This window comes from Chlorocebus sabaeus, chromosome 12, assembly GCF_047675955.1.
Source record: "Chlorocebus sabaeus isolate Y175 chromosome 12, mChlSab1.0.hap1, whole genome shotgun sequence".
In the NCBI taxonomy this organism is placed as follows: Eukaryota; Metazoa; Chordata; class Mammalia; order Primates; family Cercopithecidae; genus Chlorocebus; species Chlorocebus sabaeus.
This window is the reverse complement of record NC_132915.1, coordinates 112,150,137-112,170,923: the sequence shown is the minus strand read 5'-3', so window position 1 is coordinate 112,170,923 and position 20,787 is coordinate 112,150,137. Positions and strand designations below refer to the sequence as shown.

The 20,787-nt window shown below is 43.7% G+C and overlaps 1 protein-coding gene across 6 annotated transcripts in view; it reads left to right on the top strand.

Annotated features, from left to right (window-relative positions):
• Positions 1 to 20,787, top strand: part of CAMSAP1 (calmodulin regulated spectrin associated protein 1) — a 103,792-nt gene that overhangs the window by 28,214 nt on the left and 54,791 nt on the right. For 3 of the 6 annotated variants that reach the window (XM_037987010.2, XM_037987011.2, XM_037987013.2), the window contains 3 exons: positions 13,956 to 14,036; positions 15,127 to 15,159; positions 17,873 to 18,014. In XM_037987010.2, the coding sequence (XP_037842938.2) occupies positions 13,956 to 14,036; positions 15,127 to 15,159; positions 17,873 to 18,014 (256 nt within the window). Of the gene's footprint in view, positions 1 to 13,955; positions 14,037 to 15,126; positions 15,160 to 15,218; positions 16,700 to 17,872; positions 18,015 to 20,787 lie in introns of those variants that run through there. The other 3 variants (XM_008005665.3, XM_008005666.3, XM_073022093.1) reach the window with 3 other exon arrangements.

The window sequence follows — 20,787 nt, the reverse complement described above, 5'->3', positions numbered from 1 at the left end:
GGAAGCTTCCTGTGATCAAAAGTCAAATTTTAGCTTTTCTTTAACATCTTTTATCAGTTTTTTCCTTATATTAGAAATGACATAGTTATAGAAAATATAGAAACTATGGATGAGCAAAAAGAATAAAATGTAGATTACCCATAATCTTATCACCTATGCAGATGGTTAACATTTTGGTAAAAATTCTGGTAATTTTTCTTCTTTTGTATGTGTTATATAGGCCTGCAGCCCAGTGGGGAGCTTACTGTACATTCTGTCGTGAGCCACGTTTCTACTTGGTGCGGTACTGTGCAGTGAGTTTCTGCCCATTGGCCAGATACTTGATGCCAGCCGTTCCAGTGACTCCCCCGTGGCCCTTCTGTGATCTCAGTGTTGCTGGAGGTCAAGTTGTCCCTTCTCTGTCTGTGCAGTAGTCTCTGTCCAGCCACGATGATTTCCCTCAGGCCGCGTTCGTGCGAGGGGAATGGTTGTTCCTATTTAAGGACTTTTTTTTTGTTTGCTTGTTTTTTTTTTTTGGCCAAATCTGATCCTAAAGATTGTAACATTTTCCTTCCTATTAGTTTGTGTAGCTGTCTTTTCCTGTGTCTTCCCATATCTTGGACATTATTAAAAATTACTTGCCCATTTGAGAGGTTAAAAATAGTGTCTTTTTCTATGGTAAAGGCATAGAAAAACTTAATTCTGGGTAAAGTTGCAGTTTAGAAAATAGAGCATCTGTCTAACTCTTTACCCTACTTCTCTGGTGAATCACTTGTTCGTTATTTTGCCCGTATTTCTTTGGGCAGGAGAGTATGTTTATTTTTCTTTGCCGTATTTCTTTGGGCAGGAGGGTATGTTTCTTTTTCCTTTGCTTGGTCACGTTTTTCATATTTGCTGTGCATTTATAAGTGACTTTTCAGGCTGTTGCTGGCCTCTGTGTTTCTGTGGACTTGGCAGATAAATATAAGGTAGTCTCCTTGTAACCCAGAGGCATCATTTTCCTTCCATGCTATTCTAGTTTCTACTGTTTCTATCTCCGTATTTTAAAGAAATACATTGTATTTCCGGCTCCTGACTCCTCATTTGTGGACATGATCTACTGAGGTAGGATTATGACAAATAGCGGTTACAGTGGCCCTCCATTGCCCTCCTCCTCATTCCCCTGTGGTTGCATTGACAGCTTTGGACACATTCATGGTCAGACTTGATGTTCCTGTGGTCAGGCACCATTTTCACAGCTCATGTGCCTTTCCTTGTATTATGCTTTGTTTTTCCTGGAGTTAATATTTGCTTTAGTTTTCATGACCTTTTTTTTTTTCTCATACATTAGTTACATTTGTATTCAGTGTTTTCCATGTTTTACTGTTTTCTTGGCATTTCCATATGAATTTAAGTTCCTTACGTTAGTGGTTTCTGCTTATGTGACTTTCTGCTGGGTGTGAGTCCTCAATGCAGGATGCGATGCTGGCTGAATGCTTCCAGAGCACCTTTTGCAGTGTGAATGCCCGGGTGTGTAGGAAGCACCAGTTCCCCGAGCAGCCTCTCACCCGCACTGTGTTCCTAGGCACTCTCCATGATGGGTTCTCAGATGCTTCACTGGCTTTGAGCTGTGCCCCAAAGCTTACACTGTTCAGGTGGGTTTTCTCCCCAGTGGAAATTGCTGCATGTTTAATAAACTTGGGGCGGTTGGTATGATTTCCATAAGGGTGAGTTTTTTCTCCAGCATCAATTCTTTGATGCATAAGGTCTGAATTCCTTTTGGGCATAGGTACCATGTTTCCAAGATGCCTGCTGTGCGCAGCTGCATTTGAGTGCAGGTTTCAGCTTCTCACACCCACACCTGGGTCACTCCCTCCTTGGGTTTGGCTCTGTGTCGTCCTCTGCAGCAGCTGTGGGGGAATGGCCACGTTCTGAGTCTTGTGGCATCCCTCTGGGACTGTGTCCTGCCCCTGCCTGCATGGTTTCTGCTCCGGCCACCTGCGTGTCTGCCATCTTGAACTTTCCTCCCTTCACCTCTGCTCCAGGCCGCTCACCCGCCTCCTCCTGGCTGGGGTCCCCACCCTGGGTGCAGGAGCCTTCCTGCCGTCTGAGGAAAGGCTGATGCTGTGCATTTCCGTGACCATTTCTGAGAGAGCTTCTGAAGGAGCCTTCCTCCACCTTTCCTTGGTGATTTTGTAACTAGATGGAAGCACTTTCCCCAGCTTGAGGGGGTTGCCCAAATGTCTTCTGTCTTCCAGGCTGAGGAATCCGCTACTGTGTGGGTTCCCTGTCCTGTGTGTGACCCAGATGACCCCACTCAGGTTCTCCTCCTTCCTGGGTGCTCTGAAGTTTCACCGTGAACCACCTTGCAGGGGCTCTTCTTATTTTTTATTGATGCCCAGCCAGTTGTTGTCTCTTTCTCTCTGTTTTTTTTTTTTTTGGAGACAGAGTCTCGTTCTGTGGCCCGGGCTGGAGCGTAGTTGTGCCATTGCGGCTCACTGCAGCCTGACCTCCCAGGCTCAAGCAATTCTCCCACCCCAGCCTCCTGAGTAGCTGGGATTACAGGCATGCACCACAGTGCCTGGCTGATTAAATTTTTTTTTTTTTAAATTAGAGACGTGGTCTTGCTATATTGCCCAGGCTCGTTTTGAACTACTGGGCTCAAGCAATTCTCCTGCCTTGGCTTCCCAAAATGGTGGGATTACAGGTGTGAGCCACCACTCCTGGCCTCTTTTTGTCTTTTTTTTTTTTTTTTTTTTTTAAAGACAGCTGTACTGAGATGTATGTTATGTTATGTTATGTTATGTTATGTTATGTTATGTTATGTTATTTTTTCGAGACGGAGTCTCGCTCTGTCGCCCAGGCTGGAGTGCAGTGGCCGGATCTCAGCTCACTGCAAGCTCCGCCTCCCGGGTTTACGGCATTCTCCTGCCTCAGCCTCCCAAGTAGCTGGGACTACAGGCGCCCGCCACGGCGCCCAGCTAGTTTTTTGTATTTTTTTAGTAGAGACGGGATTTCACCATGTTAGCCAGGATGGTCTCGATCTCCTGACCTTGTGATCCACCCGTCTCGGCCTCCCAAAGTGCTGGGATTACAAGCTTGAGCCACCGCGCCCGGCCGAGATGTATTTTATATGAAGTCAGTGGATCTGTTTCCTTGAGGTTTGATAAGCAATCGTTTGTTTAGCATTCGCCACAATCAAGGTAATGTTTCCATCACCCTCAACAAGCTCTTCCATGGTCCTTTGCAGTTAATCCTCTACCCCAATGCAGGTAACTACTCATCTGCCTTCTTCACTGTGGATTGGTTTTGATAAAAGTGAAGTTGTGTGGCACGTGCTCTTCTTGTGTTTGACTTCTTCCAGTGAACCAAGTGTTTCTGAGACTGGCGCATGGCGCTGCGTCTGTCGGAAGTTCTGCTGGAGCTTGGTGGAGTTCCATCGTGTGCATACCCTGGTTCGTTTATCCGTCCACCTGTTGACGGACACGTGGGTTGTTTCCAGTTTTTGCCGATTTTGAATAAAACGACTAGGGACATTTGCGTGCAAGTCTCTGTGTGCAGATATATTTTTATTTCTCTCTCTCTTTTTTGTTTTTAGACGTAGTCTCACCCTGCCGCCCAGGCTAGAGGGTCAGTGGTGAGGTCTCGGCTCACTGCACCCTTCGCCTCCTGGGTTCAAGCAATTCTCTTGCCTCAGCCTCCAGGTAGCTGAGATTACAGTTGCCCGCCGCCACACCTGGCTAATTTTTGTATTTTTAGTAGGGACGGGGTTTCACCATGTTGGCCAGGCTGGTCTTGAACTCCTGACCTCAGATGATCCACCCATCTTAGCCTCCCAAAGTGCTGGGATTACAGGTGTCAGCTACTGTGCCCAGCCATATTTTTATTTCTTTAAGTAAAAATTTAGGAGTAGAATCGCTGGGTCATGTGATGAGTATATATAACTTAATATAAGTATAAGTTCAGTCTTCAAAATAATTGGCCAAAATGTTTTCCAATGATTGTAGCATTTAGAACTCTCACTAGCAAGATAGAATTCCAGTTGCTCTACATTTGTTATCGTCCGTCTTTTCTCTTTAGCCCTTTGAGTGGATGTGTAACTGTCTCTCATTGTCATTTTAATTTGTGTGTTCCTAAGATGCTTGTCTCCATTCTTTTGTGAGGTGCTTTTTCAAATATTTTGCCCAGTTTTTAACTGGGTTGTCTTATCAAGTTGCAAGAGTTTTTAGAAATATATATATTGAGAATCAAGTGCCTTGTCAGATATATGTATCATGAAGATCTTCTCCCAGGCTGGCCACCTTTTTGTTTCCTTAACAGTGTCTGTTAAAAAGCAAAGGTTGGCAGGGTGTGGTGGTTCACACCTGTAATCACAGCACTTTAGGAGGCCGAGGCGGGCAGATTGCCTGAGGTCAGGAGTTCAAGACCAGCTTGGCCAAAAGTGGTGAAACCCTGTGTCTACTAAAAATACCAAAATTAGTCAGGCATGATGGCAGGCGCCTGTAATCCCAGCCACTCGGGAAACTGAGGCAGGCAAGAGTTGAACCAGGGAGGTGGAGGTTGCAGTGAGCTGAGATCATGCCACTGCACTCTAGTCTGGACGACACAGCAAGACTGTGTTTCAAAAACCAAGCAAAGGCTTTTAAAGTTTTCTTTGTAGCCTGATTTATCAGTATTTCCTTTTATGGTTTGTCCTTTTGTGTCTTATAGAAGAAATCTTGACCAACTCCAAGGTTGTGAGGAGTTTCTCCTGTGTTTTCTTCTAGAAGTTTTATTGTTTTAGCTCTTACGTTTGCCTCTGTGACCCATTTTGAGTTCATTTTTATGAATGATGTGAGGGAAGGGTTGAGATTCATTTTTTTCTTTATATAGATAGCAATTCTGAAACCATTTATGGAAGAGATTTTTCCTTCCTTATTGAATTACTTTGACAGCTTTGTTGAAAATCAGTAAACCAAATATGTGTGAGTCTGTTTCTGGATTCTGTTCTGTTCCACTGATGTTTGTGTCTGGTTTATAGGAATACTTGTAATTGGACAATGTTAAGTCTTCCAGCCATATCCTTTGTATTAAAAAATAATTGTTTTTGGCTGGGTGTGGTGGCTCACACCTGTAATCTCAGTGCTTTGAGCGGCTGAGGTGGGTGGGTCACTTGAGGTCAGGAGTTCGAGATCAGCCTGCCTAACATGGTGAAACCCCATCTCTACTTAAAATACAAAAAACTAGCCAGGCATGGTGGTGCATGCCTGTAATCCTAGCTACTCGGGAGGTTGAGACAGGAGAATCTCTTGAACCTGGGAAGCAGAGGTTGCAGTGAGCCGAGATCATGCCACTGCACTCCAGCCTGGGTGACAAGAGTGAAACTCCGTTTCAGGGAAAAAAAAAAAAATTGTTTTTACTATTCTAGGTCCCCACAGACATGCTTGTATCTCTCATTTTGTGTAGACTTGACAGCTTCACAGCTTCTCTCAGCCATGTTTCATGGTTTTTCAGGGTAACGTTTTGTGTATAGTTTAACTTTATTCTCTTTTGTGTTTTGGATTCTGTTATAAATGGTGTTCTCCTAATTTCATTTTCCAGTTGTTTGTTACTAGTCTGTAGAAACGTAATTAATAATTTGTATATTGACTTTATATTTTGTGACCTTGCTCAACTTATTTGTTCTAGTGGCATTGAGAAAATTCCTTAAGATTTTCTACGTATGTGATCATGTTGTCTGTGTATAAAGTCATTTGTATTGCTATTTAAGGTGTATGCTCTTTTTTAATTATAAAGGATTTTTTTCCTTACTGCGCTGTTTAGTACCTCAGGTAGAACGTTGAATAGAATTGGTGAAAGAAGACATTTTTGTTTGCACTTAATCTTAGGGAATAAAGATTTGCTGTATTAACCATTGAAATGATGAATGTTGGTTGTAATTTTTTTTCATCGGTGCCCTTTATTAGGAGTTCCCTGCCCCTGTGCCCCCCTCTTTTTTTTTTTGAGGCATGGTCTCACCCTGTGGCCCAGGCTGGAGTACAGTGGTATGATCATAGCTCACTGTAGCCTCATCCTCCTGAGCTCAAGCAGTCCTTCTGCCTCAGCCTCCTGAATAGCTGGGACTACAGGCACACACCACCACACCTGGCTAAGTTTTAAAACAGTTTTTGTAGAGGGGATTTTTGCCATGTTGACCAGGCTGATCTCGAACTCGTGAGCTCAAAGGATCCGCCCACCTCGGCCTCCGACCCCTGGCCAGGAGTTCCCTTCTATTTTGAGTTTGCTTAGGGTATTTTTTTCACGAATACATATTGAATTTTGTCAGATGCCTTTTCTGTATTTATTGAGATGATGATTATATGGCTTTTCATTTTTAGTGTGTTGATACAATGATTTATGTTAATTAATTTTCAGATGTTGAACCAGCCCTTCCATCCCCAGGACAGATACAAATTGGTTGTGTTTATTATTTGTTTTGTATATTGATGGATCCTATTTGCTAATGTATTGTTGATGATTTTCGTGTCAATGTTCTTGGCAGATATTGGTCTGTAGTTTTTTTTCTCATAATGTATTTCTCTTGTTTTGGTGTCAGAGTAATGTTGGGCTAAAAAAGTGAGTTGGGAAGTATTAATAAGGTAAAAGGAAATTAAATATTAAATTCACTGGTAAAGCAATCTGGAAGTGGAGTTTTCCTAGAAGATTTTAATTATGATTTAATTTCTTTAATATACATATGATAATAGATTTTCTATGTAGCATTGTGTCAGCTTTGGTAATTTGTGACTTTCAAGGGGTCAGTTTTATTTAAGTAGTTGAATTCATTGGCATAAGATTTGTATTTCTTTATTTTCCTTTTAATATACCTGCGATCTCTAGTGACAGAGTCCTGTTTGTTTCCTGAGGTTGGCAATTTCTTTTATTTTTCTTTACGTTGATTAGTCCGATTTATCAAGTTTATTAATCTTCTAAAAATCTGCTTTTAGTTTTTATTTTCTCTATTTAATACTTAATTTCCTTTTACCTTTATTATTATTTTCTATTCTGGGTTTAATTTGTTCTCCTTGTCTAATTTTTTAAGGGGGGAGTTAGTTATTGAAGCCATTTTTCATTTTTAAGACAGGTATTTAAAGCTGTTGATTCCTCTCTAAGCAGTGCTTTAGCTGTGCGTTACGTATTTTTTTAGGCCATGTCTTTCATCATTCTCTTTAAAATATTTTGTTTCTCCTGTGGGTTCTTGTTTTATCACTGGGTTATCTAGAAGTTGGATGTTTAACTTCCAGACACTTAAAGAAAGGTTCTAGATAGCTTTTTGTGTTGTGATTTCTGGTTTAATTCTGTTGTCAGGGAACATACTCTGTGTGATTTTCAACCTTTTAAGTTTATTGGGACTTAGGGTCCGCCACGTGCCTTCCATTGCAGAATGTTTAATATGCATTTGAAAAGAATATTCTGCTGTTTGAAGGTAGCGTGTCTTCAGTGTCAGTGCAGATTGGTTGTTGGTAGTGGTTGCGTCTCCTTCACCGTTTTCCTGTTTTTGGTCCTATTAGTAGGTTAATCTGAGAGGAGGGTGGAAGGTCCTGAGCTGTGCGCTTGTAACCTGCCGTTTGGTTCTGTCAGTTTTTGCTTTGTGTGTTTTCAAAGTCTGTTATGTTTACACATATTCATGTTTTTGATATTAGTTGATGAATTAACCCTTTTGTCATTATGAGATGTTGCTTTTTATCACTGGTGATAATCGTTGTCCCAAAAGTCTACTTCATTTAATGTGGATGTGGATTCAAGAGTGCTTGTGAATAGTGGCTGCACGGTGTGTTTCATTCCTTTCACTTTTAACCTTTCGTTGTCTTTCTCTTTAAAGTGAATTTTTTATAGATGCTGTATAGTTGCTCTTGCTTTTTTATTCATCTGATAATCTCTTGGAGTGTTTGAACCAATTGCATTTAATGTGATTATCCATAAGGCTTGGTTTTACCATCTGGTCTGTTTCTGTTTATCTCTTTTCTTTTTCTTTCCTCTTTTAAGGCTTATTTTGGATTTTTTTTAGTATTCCCTTTTATCCTCCAGTATTGTGTAGGGGTTGCTTTAGGGTTCCTGTCTGCATCTTTAGACCATCGCAGGCTGCCTGCAAGTCAAAGTGATGCCACTGCACAGATAGAAGATGTGTCTTTTCCTTGCTGACCTTTGTGTCACTGTTGTCATTCATTTTGCTGCAACCCCAGCTGTGCTGTTATGGCTTTCTTTTGTCTTTTAAAGTATTTAAAAATTGAGAACAAAAGTCATTAATATTTATCTATATAATTTCCATTCTTGTTGTTCTTAATTCCATTGCATACATCAAGAGTTTCACACATTTTGGTCTCAGGACCTTTTCTTTTTTATTTTTCTTTTATTTCTTTTTTTTTTTTGAGATGGAGTTTCGCTCTTGTTACCCAGGTTGGAGTGCAATGGCATGATCTCGGTTCACTGCAACCTCCCCCTCCTGGGTTCAGGCAGTTCTCCTGACAGCCTCCGGAGTAGCTGGGATTACAGGCACCTGCCACTATGCCCAGCTAGTTTTGTATTTTTAGTAGAGATGGAGTTTCTCCATGTTGGTCAGGCTGGTCTCGAACTTCCGACCTCAGGTGATCTGCCCACCTTGGTCTCCTAAAGTGCTGGGATTACAGGCGTGAGCCACCGCGCCTCGCCAGGACCTCTTTATACTCTTAAATTGCTGTGGACCTCAGATAACTTACATTTTTTTTTTTTTTTTTGATAGAGATGGGGCCTTGCTGTGTTGCCCAGGCTGTTCTCAAACACCTGACCTCCAGCGAGCTTCCTGCCTTGGTCTCCCAGAGTTCTGGGATTACAGGTGTGAGCTAATGCATCTTAGCGAACTTGTAAAGACAATCTTAATCTATCAATGTTTGCCATACTAGAAGTTAAAAATCAGAAAGTTTAAAAATACTTATTTAAAAATAACAGTAAGTTGATTTCATATTAATACTAATAATGTTTTAGTGAAAAATAACTATTTTTCAAAACAAATTAGAAGGGGCTGTGTGTGGCTCACATCTGGAATCTCAGCACTTTGGTAGGCTGAGGTGGGAGGATTTCTTGAGCCCAGGAGTTCAAGACCATCCCTGACAACATGGTGAGACCCCATCTACAAAAATTATTAAAATTAACCAGGCATGGTGGTGTGTACCTGTAGTCCCAGCTACTTGGGAGACTGAAGCAGGAGGATTGCTTGAGCCAGGGAGATTGAGGCTGCAGTGAGCCATGATCATGCCACTGCACTTCAGCCGGGGTGACAGGGTGAGACCCCCATCTCAGAATAAATTAAGGAAATAAATAAAGAAGATGGCAGTATTTTACAGTTTTGCAAGTGTCTTACTATCTGGCTTGCGAGAAGATAACTGATTCTCCTATCTGCTTTTGCATTTAATCTGTTACAATATGTTGTTTTTATTGAAGTTCATGAACAAAATCTGGCTTCATGTAGATATATAATTGGAAGAGGGGATAGTATTTTCAGTCTTTTCTGAGAAGTATGCAAATCTGTTTTTGCTGTTACACCAAAACTTGACAAACAATAGTTTCTCAAAGATTATTATGTGGAATTTGAAACTATCGTCCATTAATGTTTTTAAAAATTTGAGAGATAATTCACATGCCATAAACTTCACTATTGTTAAAGTGTACTAGTCAGTGGATTTTTGTTTTGTTTTGTTTTGTTTTTTTGAGAGAGAGAGAGAGAGAGACTGGCTCTGTCACCTAGGCTGGAGTGCCGTGGTGTGATCTTGGCTCACTATCGCCTCTGCCTCCTGGGTTCAAGGGATTCTCCTGCCTTAGCCTCCCGAGTAACTGAGATTACAGGTGTGTGGTACTGTGCCTGGGTGATTTTTTTATTTTTTGTAGAGGCAAGGTTTTTGCCATGTTGGCCAGGCTTGTCTTGATATCCTGGCCTCAATTGATCCGCCTGCCTCGGGCTCCCAAAGTGCTGGGATTACAGGTGTGAGCCATTGTGCCTGGCCTAGTCAGTGGTTTTTAATATATTCATAAGGATGTTGTATTAATCTGTTTTCACACTGCCTAAAGAACTGTCCAAGACTGGGTAATTTATAAAGAAAAGAGGTTTAATTGACTCAGTTCCACATGGCTGGGGAGGCCTCAGGAAACTTACAATCATGGCGGAAGGGAAAGAGGCACATCTTACATGGTGGCAGGTGTGAGAGAGCAAGCAAGAGTGGGGAAAACTGCCTTATGAAACCATCGGATCTTATGAGAGCTCGCTCACTATCACAAGAACAGCATGGGGAAAACCTCCCCATGATCCAGTCACCTCCCACCTCGTCCCTCCCTCAACATGTGGGAATTATGGGGATTGCAGTTTGAGGTAAGATTTGGGTGGGGACACAGAGCCAAACCATATCAGCTATATAGTCATAATCACTGGCTAATTCCAGAGCATTTTTATCCCTCCTGAAAAACTCTCTGTACCTATTAGCAGCCAGACCTCATTCCCTCCTCAGCCCCTGGCAACCACCAGTCTACTCCGTATCCATGGGTTTGCTCAGTCTGGATGGACAGTTTTCATGAATGGTATCATATAGTATGTGATCTTCCATGCCTGGCATCTTTCACGGAGCATGTTTCCAGGGTTCATCCGTGTTGTAGCGAGTGTCAGTGTTTCATTCCTTTTCATGCCTGAATAATATTCCACTGTGTGCTTACACCTTATTTTGTTTATTCATTTATCAATTGATGGGCATTTGTGGTGTTTCTGCGTTTTGGCTGTTGTGAATAATGTTGCTTTCATGTACAAGTTTCCTATGTGAATATATGTTTTCATTTCTCTTGGGTATGTACGTGGGGTGGAATTGCTGGGTCATGTATTCATTCTGTGTTTAGCTTTTTGAGGAACTTCCAGACTGTCTTCCACAGCAGCTGTGCCATTTTACATTCCCACTAGCTGCATCTGAAGGTTCTAGTTTTCCCCATCCTTGCTAACATTTGTTTTCTGGCTTTTTTTTTTTTTTTTTTGAGACAGTGTCTCACTCTTTCGCCCAGGCTGGAGTGCAGTGATGCGATCTCGGCTCACTGCAACTTCTGCCTCTTGGGTTCAAGCAGTTCTCCTGCCTCAGCCTCTCAAGTAACTAGGATTACAGGTGTGGGCCGCCACACCTAATTTTTGTATTTTTTGTAGAGACAGGGTTTCGTCATGTTGCCCGGGCTGGTCTCGAACTCCTGAGTTTGAGAGATCCACCTGCTTTGGCCTCCCCAAGTGCTGGGATTACAGGTGTGGGCCACCGTGCCTGGCTGTATATCTTCTTTGGAGGAATTCATACCCTTTGCCTATTTAAAAATTGGATTGCCTTTTTATTATTGCATTGCTCTTTTGTAGATTCTGGGTACTAGATCAGTGAGTTTTTTACACTCTATTATTGCTATAGTAACCATTTCTGGTTCCTGCATTCTTCCTGGACTTTTTACCCACCCAGGGTTTTGCACCTTCATGCTTTGGTCATTTGGAAAATTGTTTCACTGAGTTATGTAGATCTTCCAAATGTTGTCACACTTCATGTTACAGTATCAAAACTTATATTCTTTAATATCACCAATCTCGGCCGGGCGTGGTGGCTCATGCCTGTAATCCCAGCACTTTGGGAGGCCAACGCAGGTGGATCACGAGGTCAGGAGATCGAGAACATCCTGGCTAACACGGTGAAACCCCGTCTCTACTAAAAATACAAAAAATTAGCGGGGCATGGTAGCGGGCGCCTGTAGTCCCAGCTACTCGGGAGGCTAAGGCAGGAGAGAACCTTGCCATGTGTGAACCCGGGAGGAGGAGCTTGCAGTGAGCCGAGATCGTGCCACTGCACTCCAGCCTGGGCAACAGAGTGAGACACCGTCTCAAAAAAAAAAAAAAAATCGTCAATCTCATCAGAAAAGCCTTTATGTATTAGGAAGTTATCTAGCTTTTGGTGGCAGAAATAAGTTTTCCAAAATTTAATTTTTTTTCCTGAAATTCATATTTTACTACTGGAAACAAGTAGTTTTGCTTTAGTGACAGACATTCATTAAAAAAAAAAAACAAACACTTCTTTGGTTTTTAGATGATGTCTTAACACGTTTGCAAATATGAATAACTGATTTGTTAGTGGCTCAGCTTGTAACTCAAGTCAGGTGCACAGATGCATGTCACAAGGTCACTGTTGTCATTTGGTCCACAGGAGAGGTGCTTGGTGCCTGCTGACCATGTGGTCACGGAATACAAAATAAGTTGTACGATAAGGTAGAGATTTAATAAAACTGTTTTCCATCTGTATCGTTTCCTTCAGCCCAAAAAACTTCTTTTAGCATTTTTTTTTTTTACAGGCAGTTCTACTGAATTCTCTCAGCTTTTTCTTTTCTGAAAAAGACATTATTTTGCTCTCATTTTCCAAAGATATGGCTGGATATAGAATTTTAGGTTGTCTGAATTTTCTTTCAGGTGAAAATGTGGCTCCATTCTGTGGTGCTGCTGGGGTTGCTTTGTGAGATGAGGTGGGACTGGGCTGACAGTTCTTGCTCCAACTGTTTTAGACACTGACTCTCAACCGTTGTCTTGTCTGCAGCCTTGTCTCTGGTCTGAGGATGGGAGGCATCTTGGGGGTGTTTGCACGGCCGCTGCCTGGCATCTCTTCCCCAGCACTGGGACTGCACTGACTGCTCTGTGTAGCTTTCCCTTGCTTACAGGGTTCCCCCTTTCCTTCTTTGTCCTGTGGATTTTCAGCTTTTCAATTTTCTTTTCTGTGTTGTTTTTACAGGGATCAGAGTTACAAGCAAATGTTTGATTTACAATGTTTAGTCTTCTTGATATTTTGGTAATGTATAATTATATTTTCCTTTGAAATGTTAGTTTCATTAAAAATTTCAAATTAATTTGCATTTTAAGAAGGATGTGTTTTTACATGGTGCTTTTTTAGTGGCTTTGACTTTCCTCCAAAAATATGACTATTTGTTTCATGTTATGTATTGGTATTTTCATTCATTTTCTTGATTAGATTTTCCAAAGGCCTTTTTTTTTTTTTTTTTTTTTAAAGAGAGACAGGGTCTTGCTGTGTTGTCCAGGCTGGCCTCCAGTTTTTGGGCCCAAATGATCCTCGTGCCTCAGCCTTCCGAGTAGCTGAGATTATACGTGTGAGCAGCCACACTCGTCCTTTGCGAAGGACTCTTTCAATCATGCATACAAAACTTAGTTGTGGATTTAAATATCCTTTCTCCTACTTTCTCATTGATTGAATTTTACATTATCTATATTGATTTTTTTGTCTTTTTTTTTAGTTTTAAAGACACTTTTCGTTCTCCTGATTTGATGTGCATTGGACTCCCTTGTCTGTGTTGTTTGATGACGAAGCATTCAGCTCCGTTCCTTTTCGTCTGATCATGGCTTTTACCTCGTCCCTTTAAGCACTGCTGAGTGTTTTTTCCATACTTCATAATTGCAATTTTGATATTGAGTTAGGAATTATAGGAGAGAATACTTAAATTTCTAAGAAGTTGAAGTAATTTGTAAGGGGTTTATAGTTAAACTTTTATAATTAGATTTGATTTGGTATGATTTTTGCATGGTCTGGGATGTGTGACCTGGTCATCCTGTCACAAGTTAGGCTCTTCAGTGAGATGTCTCCACCAGACTGTTTTGTAAGTGGCATTTGCTGTTGGTGTTGGAGAAGCTGAGCTGTTTGACAGCAGTTGTTCGGTGAGTGACCACTGCCAAGATGCAGTGACTCCGCCCCGCGGTGAAGGGGGAGCACTGCGCTGGCGTCGGAGTGGGGGTTGGGGCAGGTGGTTTCCTGGTGGTAGCAGGTGGACCTTGTTGTGGATCACAGGGCATCCATGTACTTCTGTGTCTGTGTAATTGGCCTAAACAATGCCCACGTCTAGGAGTCAGAGGTAAATCAGGTGAAGTGGGGGTCTCTGGGGGATAATTGTGGAGATACAGTTGTGCGGGACAGCAATTACCTCTTTAATGCATTTCTCTTCTACTTTAGGTAAATCTTAAAATGAGAGAGATAACAGAGAAAGAAGTGAAATTAAAACAGCAGTTATTGGAGAGTCCAGCTCATCAAAAGGTAAAGGGTGAATTTAGTTTCTCTGGAATGCGCTAAGTTAATGTTGCTCCCAATCTTAAAGAATTCTGTTAGTTCCCGTCATTTGCTTATTCTCTATTTTTACTCACCAAAGAAGCAGCTAGTCTCTTGGATTCACCTGGTGGGCTGATTCTCCACACCTCAGTGAGATGTGACCACGGCAGCCTGCCCCGTCTCTCCCTGGGAAGGGGTGTTTTGTATTGAACTTTATGGTGGGTGAGGGTATTTGGGGGAATTGGGAACCTTGAGTGAGGGACGTAGGGCCCACCTGGGCGCTAGCTTCCACAAGTCAACAAACAAGGGGAAAATTGCCCACTGCTAAAGATGCCCCCGGAAAGTCCTTGAATGGCCCGTGAGGTGCAGCGTAGCTGGTGGCGTACCCGTGTGCCTGTGCCATCACTCTGATGGATGAACCCTACATGCCTCCTGAAGTGGCGTGATGGCTGGGCTGCACCTTCCAGCCATTAGCCTTTTTCTTCCTCTGACATTATTTTCTCTTTTGCAAGCACATGTGACTGAATTCATTCAGTTCAGTGCACACAAGATGCAGCCCGACCATCTATAAGTTCTCACCTTTGGTGGGCAGTGTGCCGCCTTCCCCTGTTCCTTTTTCCCCGTCCAGGGGCACCGGCCCCTGGCCATGCATTTGTTAGCTGGGGGGGCAGGTGTGTCAGGCTGCCTGGTGTGCCTCCCTCGTCTGGATCTTAAGCATCGAGCTTCCTCCCTGTTCCTCAGATGGTCATGTTTAACACATGGGTACAGACTAAGCACTAGGCCCTTCCCACGTCAGAGCTGACTTCTTGCCTTTTGGTACCCAGCCCATACCAAGTTTCCGAAGTATTCTTTGCTACTGCAAAGAATAGTGTTGTGGAGGTGACTCGTGATCTTCCACTTTAATCATCTGCTAATACAACATGCCTATGGCCACGCACACTGGGAAGACTTTGCTTACCAGAGGCCCTCCCGCCTCTGCCGTGTAAACGCCGTGGGGAAGTGTGTGTTACCTCGTCCACACATGGACCTGCTCTGCTGATGCTCCTCTCCTGCCTTCCTTCTCTCGCTTCCTGAGCAGTCTCCCTCCAAGTGGTATTGGAAGTTAGTGCCTGTAAGTGAACCCCGAGCCTGCAGCTGCCATCTACAGAGCCATCCTGTCGCGATCACTTGCTTCCATTAAAAATTGCTCGCACCCAAAAGTGTTTTTTTTTTTTATTGTTGTTGTTGTTTAAATGTCCCACCTTGGAGTTATTTATATAGTACAAGAATTGGCCTGATTCTGAGCTGAATAGGCCTTGTAATATGGCACTTTGGAACTCTAAGTTACATTTCACCCAGTTTCCTAGTTACTTCTTTAAGTAATCAACATGCATGTAATGAGAAGGCGTTCTCTTTTGCGATAGATACAGAGAGAATGAGAAGTGGTCTAGCTGCCCAAGTTACTCTTTATATTTTGTTATTTCTGATGTTACCTTGCCTGACTGTGGTATTTAACATGACATCTATTAGGAGCCATCAGCTGGGTGGTCCAGGTATGTGGGTGATGCACCTGGTGGACTAGGGCTGGAGGGCTGCAGAGAGGGGCTCTCACCAGCGTGTCAGATTCCTCTGTTCTCCTCTGTTCCTGCTGCCTTGGTCTGCATGGAGTGGCGAAGGGACATTTCCTTATTGCCAGGAAAGGGTCTGAGTTAGGTCAGCCTGGCCACTGGCTTTCTGTAGTTAAGTGTGAATTTTCACATAAAAAGAAAGGTGAAAATAGCATTTGGTTTTCCAACCCTAGTTGTGCTCCACCTGGTGGCCCATTCTGGAAGCAGAGCCAGTTTGTTACCCAGGCCCCTGGGGAGAGTACTTGGTGCCAGTGGTGCCTGTCTCAGGAATTTTGGATGCAGATCTTGCAGAGGGCTTTATGCGTACTCCATTAACTGCCTGCATCCTTCAGTGTCATTATTGGGCCCCTATTTTCCTTTGAAGTCCGTCCTTGAGGCGATAGCAGTGGGAGTAAGCTGGGAGACAGGGCTCCTTTGAGCAGCGGTAGATTCTGCTGCGGAGCTCACAGATCGTTTTGCTTCTCTTGAAATATATTAATAAGACGGAAGAAGAAAGCATTTTAAATCATTATAGATCTTTTAACTTTTTGAATCCTGAAGACTGAAGAGCTAAATATCAAAGCACTTATGTGATTTAGTCAAGGGCCCACAGACTTCATCTGTCCTACAGGAAGTGAGGTTTCACTTGGGAGTTTTATAAAAACAGAAACATGTTACCAAGAGCAGTAGGTCCCTTAATCCTTTTTTATTAGATAGTTCGTAACCCTAACTTTCTGACCCCAGTGTTCGGTAAGTAGGTCAGTGAGGAGAAGCGTGGAAAGGCCTGGGAAACACGGACAGATTTAGAGGTCTAACCTCAACACTGTACAGCCTAGAGGTTCAAACCACCTGATTTGCAAGGCAGCTATACAAGTTCCTGGGCTCTTGTAGTTCAGGAGTGTTTCACCTGACCTTAAGCCCACCCCATCCATCTTTAATCAAGAAACCATGTGCTTTCCCGCATGCCTGTGGCCACCCCTCACGTGTCTGCTGTCTGTGTGGAAGCCTGGCCTGGCGCATGCTGTGGTGCACTGCATGCTGGAACCCGTGGAGTTTGCACGCGTGGTACAGTATGAGGCGGGTCACGTTTTGTAGAGTGTGCCGTGGGCCCCGAGAAACAAGTTAAAGTGTGTGCTGAAACGGATTTTACTGACATAAAATAAGCCTTCTTGCTAAATTTGAGAATGTGTTACACATGTTTTTTGCTAAACATCAGTATTGATTATTCTGTATGATGTACTTACTGACATAACAACTTGAAATTATTGATTTTAGACAATTTCTCCTCAAGTTGATTCAGCTGCATGACTCTCAGAATTCAGTCATTTTTATTGTAGATTACTGGTTTTTTCCTCTAGTTTGCATCGTGTATTTTCCTCCTGTGGAGAAAATGTGGTTGGCAAGAAATGCCATATTTTAAAGCTGTATTGTGGCTGTTAATGCAGAAAACACGAGTGTACTGCAGGCTGTGTGGCAGTGGGGCTGGGGCTGAGTGTCCTGCCTTCAGTCGCCTGTGTCTGCACTCTTGTACGCTGACACGCAGATATGGGGCGGATCTGAGGGTTTGATGGAGCGCAGAAGGCCACACGTGTGGCTTCCTCTGAATGCAGAAACACAGAATCCTTGAGCAGACACTTGTCTTCTGGAGCACCTTGCATGGATTTCGTCTCCTGATGCTTCATTGCCGTTAATAGAGTGGTGGTGGTTGTGTTATGAGAAATTTTGTCTAACCTGGCTTCTGAAATTTCTCAAGCTAAATATTAATGCTGTTTTGTGTTTTTCTTAATGACTGAGGCTAGTGATATTACTTAGAAAAGTAACAGTAACTTGGGTCTTCTTAGCATCAGGATGTTCACCATTTAACTTGTTTCTCGTTAGTGTTTAGTACGTCAGCTTTCGGTAGTGTAGGTGTGTGTTCTGTCTCCTTTCCCATGTGTGCCTGCACTAGTGGCAGCCTCTGCTTCCAGGTCAGTTTAGAGTAGACTGGCTCTGGTATTGCTGGCAAGTAGTTGCTGTTACCCAGTGTAGCTATGAAGCCCAGCTCCTTGGATCTTGACATATATGTTCCAGGCAAAGTACGTAATCCAGACGTTTCTAACTTTTTCTAGATGATTGCAATTGTTCTCCATGTTGTCTGTTAGGCGTTATGTTAATTCTCGATCTAACAGTGTGCCTGTAACATATATGGTAGTGAAGAGACATCACATGCAGAGACCGTTTTCCTTTTATCAACTACAGGTCCGCTATCGACGAGAGCACCTTTCTGCTAGGCAGTCACCCTACTTCCCGTTGTTGGAGGATTTGATGAGAGACGGCAGTGATGGTGCTGCTCTCTTAGCTGTGATTCACTATTATTGCCCAGAGCAGATGAAACTGGATGGTGAGTGGAGAACGCTTCCCTGAAACAGACCCGAAAGGCTTAAAAGAAAATTATAGTGTACATTAATCCACATATAAAAAAAAAAAAAGAAAATGGAATCCTTAATATAAATGGGGATGTTAGCCTATAGATGAAAAAATTGGGGGATGATGTGCTCATACTTAACCTGCATTTTATCTGATGACAAAACTGCAGTTTGAAATTAGCCAGGTGTGGTGGTACACGCCTGTGGTCCCAGCTACTTGGGAGGCTAAGGAGAGATGATCACCTTAGCCCGGGGCAGGGGCGGGGGGTGGTGGAGAGGGAGAGAGAAATCGTACTTGAAAGTATTTGAGTAATGTGTGAAAGTATTTGTGACTTTACCTATGTCTCAGAATGGGTAGCTTTTGTAAATCCTTCCTCAACTGATTTACATCATCTAGAACTTAGTTTGAGGATGGGAAAATTAATGCAAAATTGAGTCTGTTTATGAACCATTTATGAACAACTGCCACACGCTTGGTGTTGGGGATATTCCGATGACAGCATATCTCCCTCCAGGTATTTACAACCTAACAACAAGGAGAGAGACAGTGAATGACTATCAGCAGCACGACAGTGGGTATCTGGACAGGGGCCAGGGGTAGCATGAATTCTGATTTAGGTTTTGCTAAGCACCCTTCATTCTGAAGTAGGCAGATACCAGGCCAAGAGGTGCCCCCCGAACTAATATGGAAGCATTTGTGTTGGACTTCAGGCGATGGGTACATTGATCTTGTTCCTGCTGAGCGTAAAAGTGCTGGAAAATATAGTTTTTTAGACAAAATAGTTTCACCAATATATAGCTGCACTTAAAGGAAGAGGCTGGGCACGGTGGCTCATACCTGTAATCCCAGCACTTTGGGAGGCCAAGGCAGGTGGATCACCTGAGGTCAGGAGTTAGAGACCAGCCTGACCAACGGGGCAAAACCCTATCTCTACTAAAAATTAGCCGGGTGTGGTGGCACGTGCCTGTAGTCCCAGCTACTCGGGAGGCTGAGACAGAATTGTCTGAACCCGGGAGGCAGACACTGTGGTGAGCCGAGATTGCACCGCTGCATTCCAGCCTGGGCGACAGAGCGAGACTCTGTCTCAAAAAAAAAAAAAAAAAAAAAGGAAGAAGGAGAGAGCCTCAGGTACCAGGAGATGATCTGTCATTGAGTGAAAACTCCTCAGTGGAGGACAGGTAGGTGCCCTGGGGCCCCTGGGCCTGAGTTTCCATGTTCATTTGGCCCTGGGCCTGTGTGCCATCAGGAGCTGTGACTGGGACCTCTTGGGAAGAGGACTGGAAAACTCCACCTACTGCCCAGGAGTGAACCAAGGAGGCCTGACAGATGCCCTTGGCTCTGGGGATGTGGAGGAGAAGCTCTTTAAGGAGGAAATGCATGGCCGGGCGCGGTGGCTCACGCCTGTAATCCCTGCACTTTGGGAGGCCGAGGCGGGCGGATCACGAGGTCAGGAGATCGAGACCATCCTGGCTAACACGGTGAAACCCCGTCTCTACTAAAAAATACAAAAAATTAGCCGGGCCCGGTGGCGGGCGCCTGTAGTCCCAGCTACTCGGGAGGCTGAGGCAGGAGAATGGTGCGAACCCGGGAGGCGGAGCTTGCAGTGAGCCGAGATGGTGCCACTGCACTCCAGCCTGGGCGACAGAGTGAAGACTCCGCCTCAAAAAAAAAAAAAAAAAAGGAAATGCAGCTCTTGGGTACACGGTGGATCAGAGGACGGTTGAGATGTGTGTCACCCATGTGATGTGGGAATGCCAGTTGAACGTTAGTGCAACAAGTAGTCTAGGACTAGTGAAGCTCATGGACCCTGGCAGGGATAAAGCACAGCTTGGCTATGCAGGGACATTTCCATGAGCTGGGGGATGCTGGCTGCCCACTGAGAAGAACCCCTGCTGGAAGACGAGCTCTGAGAAATGAGAAACCAGGCAGGGAAGGCAGGTGCTGCAGCTCATTCGGCACCAGGACATGGGCGAAAGATAACAGGATGCTTAAAATGAGGGACATAAAAAGAGAACTAGACACATTAAAGAAGACGGGGGATGGAGTCTTCAGCTGTGTTGCGATTTTCTTCATCCCCCAGGTCTTATCTTGGCACTTTTTTTTTTTTTTTTGAGCCGGAGTCTTGCTCTGTCACCCAGGCTGGAATGCAACTGCGTGATCTCGACTCACTGCAACCTCCATTTCCCAGGTTCAAGCGATTCTCCCACCTCAGCCTCCCGAGTAGCTGGGATTACAGGTGTCTGCCACCACAGCCAGCTAATTTTTGTATTTTTAGTAGAGATGGGGTTTCACCATTTTGGCCAGACTGGTCTTGAACTCGTGACCTCAGGTGATCCACCTGCCTTGGCCTCCCAAAGTGCTGGGATTACAGGCGTGAGCCATCACCCCTGGCCGTGGGACCTTCTTTTATGTGTTCATCTCTTATATTCTCCCTGCTGAGTTCTGGATGCCTTTTATTTTATTTATTTATTTATTTTGGAGACAACGTCTCACTCACTCTGTCACCCAGGGTGGAGTACAGTGGTGTGATCATGGTTCACTGCAGCCTTGACTTCTCTTGACTTCTCAGGCTCAGGTGATTATCCCACCTCAACCTCCTTAGTAGCCAGGACTACAGGCACATACAACCATGCCTGGCTAACTTTTGTATTTTTTTTTTTGTGTGTGTGGAGATAGGGTTTTGCCATGTTGCCCGGGCTGGTCTCGAACTCCTGGGTTCAAGCGATCTGCTTGCCTTGGCCTCCCAA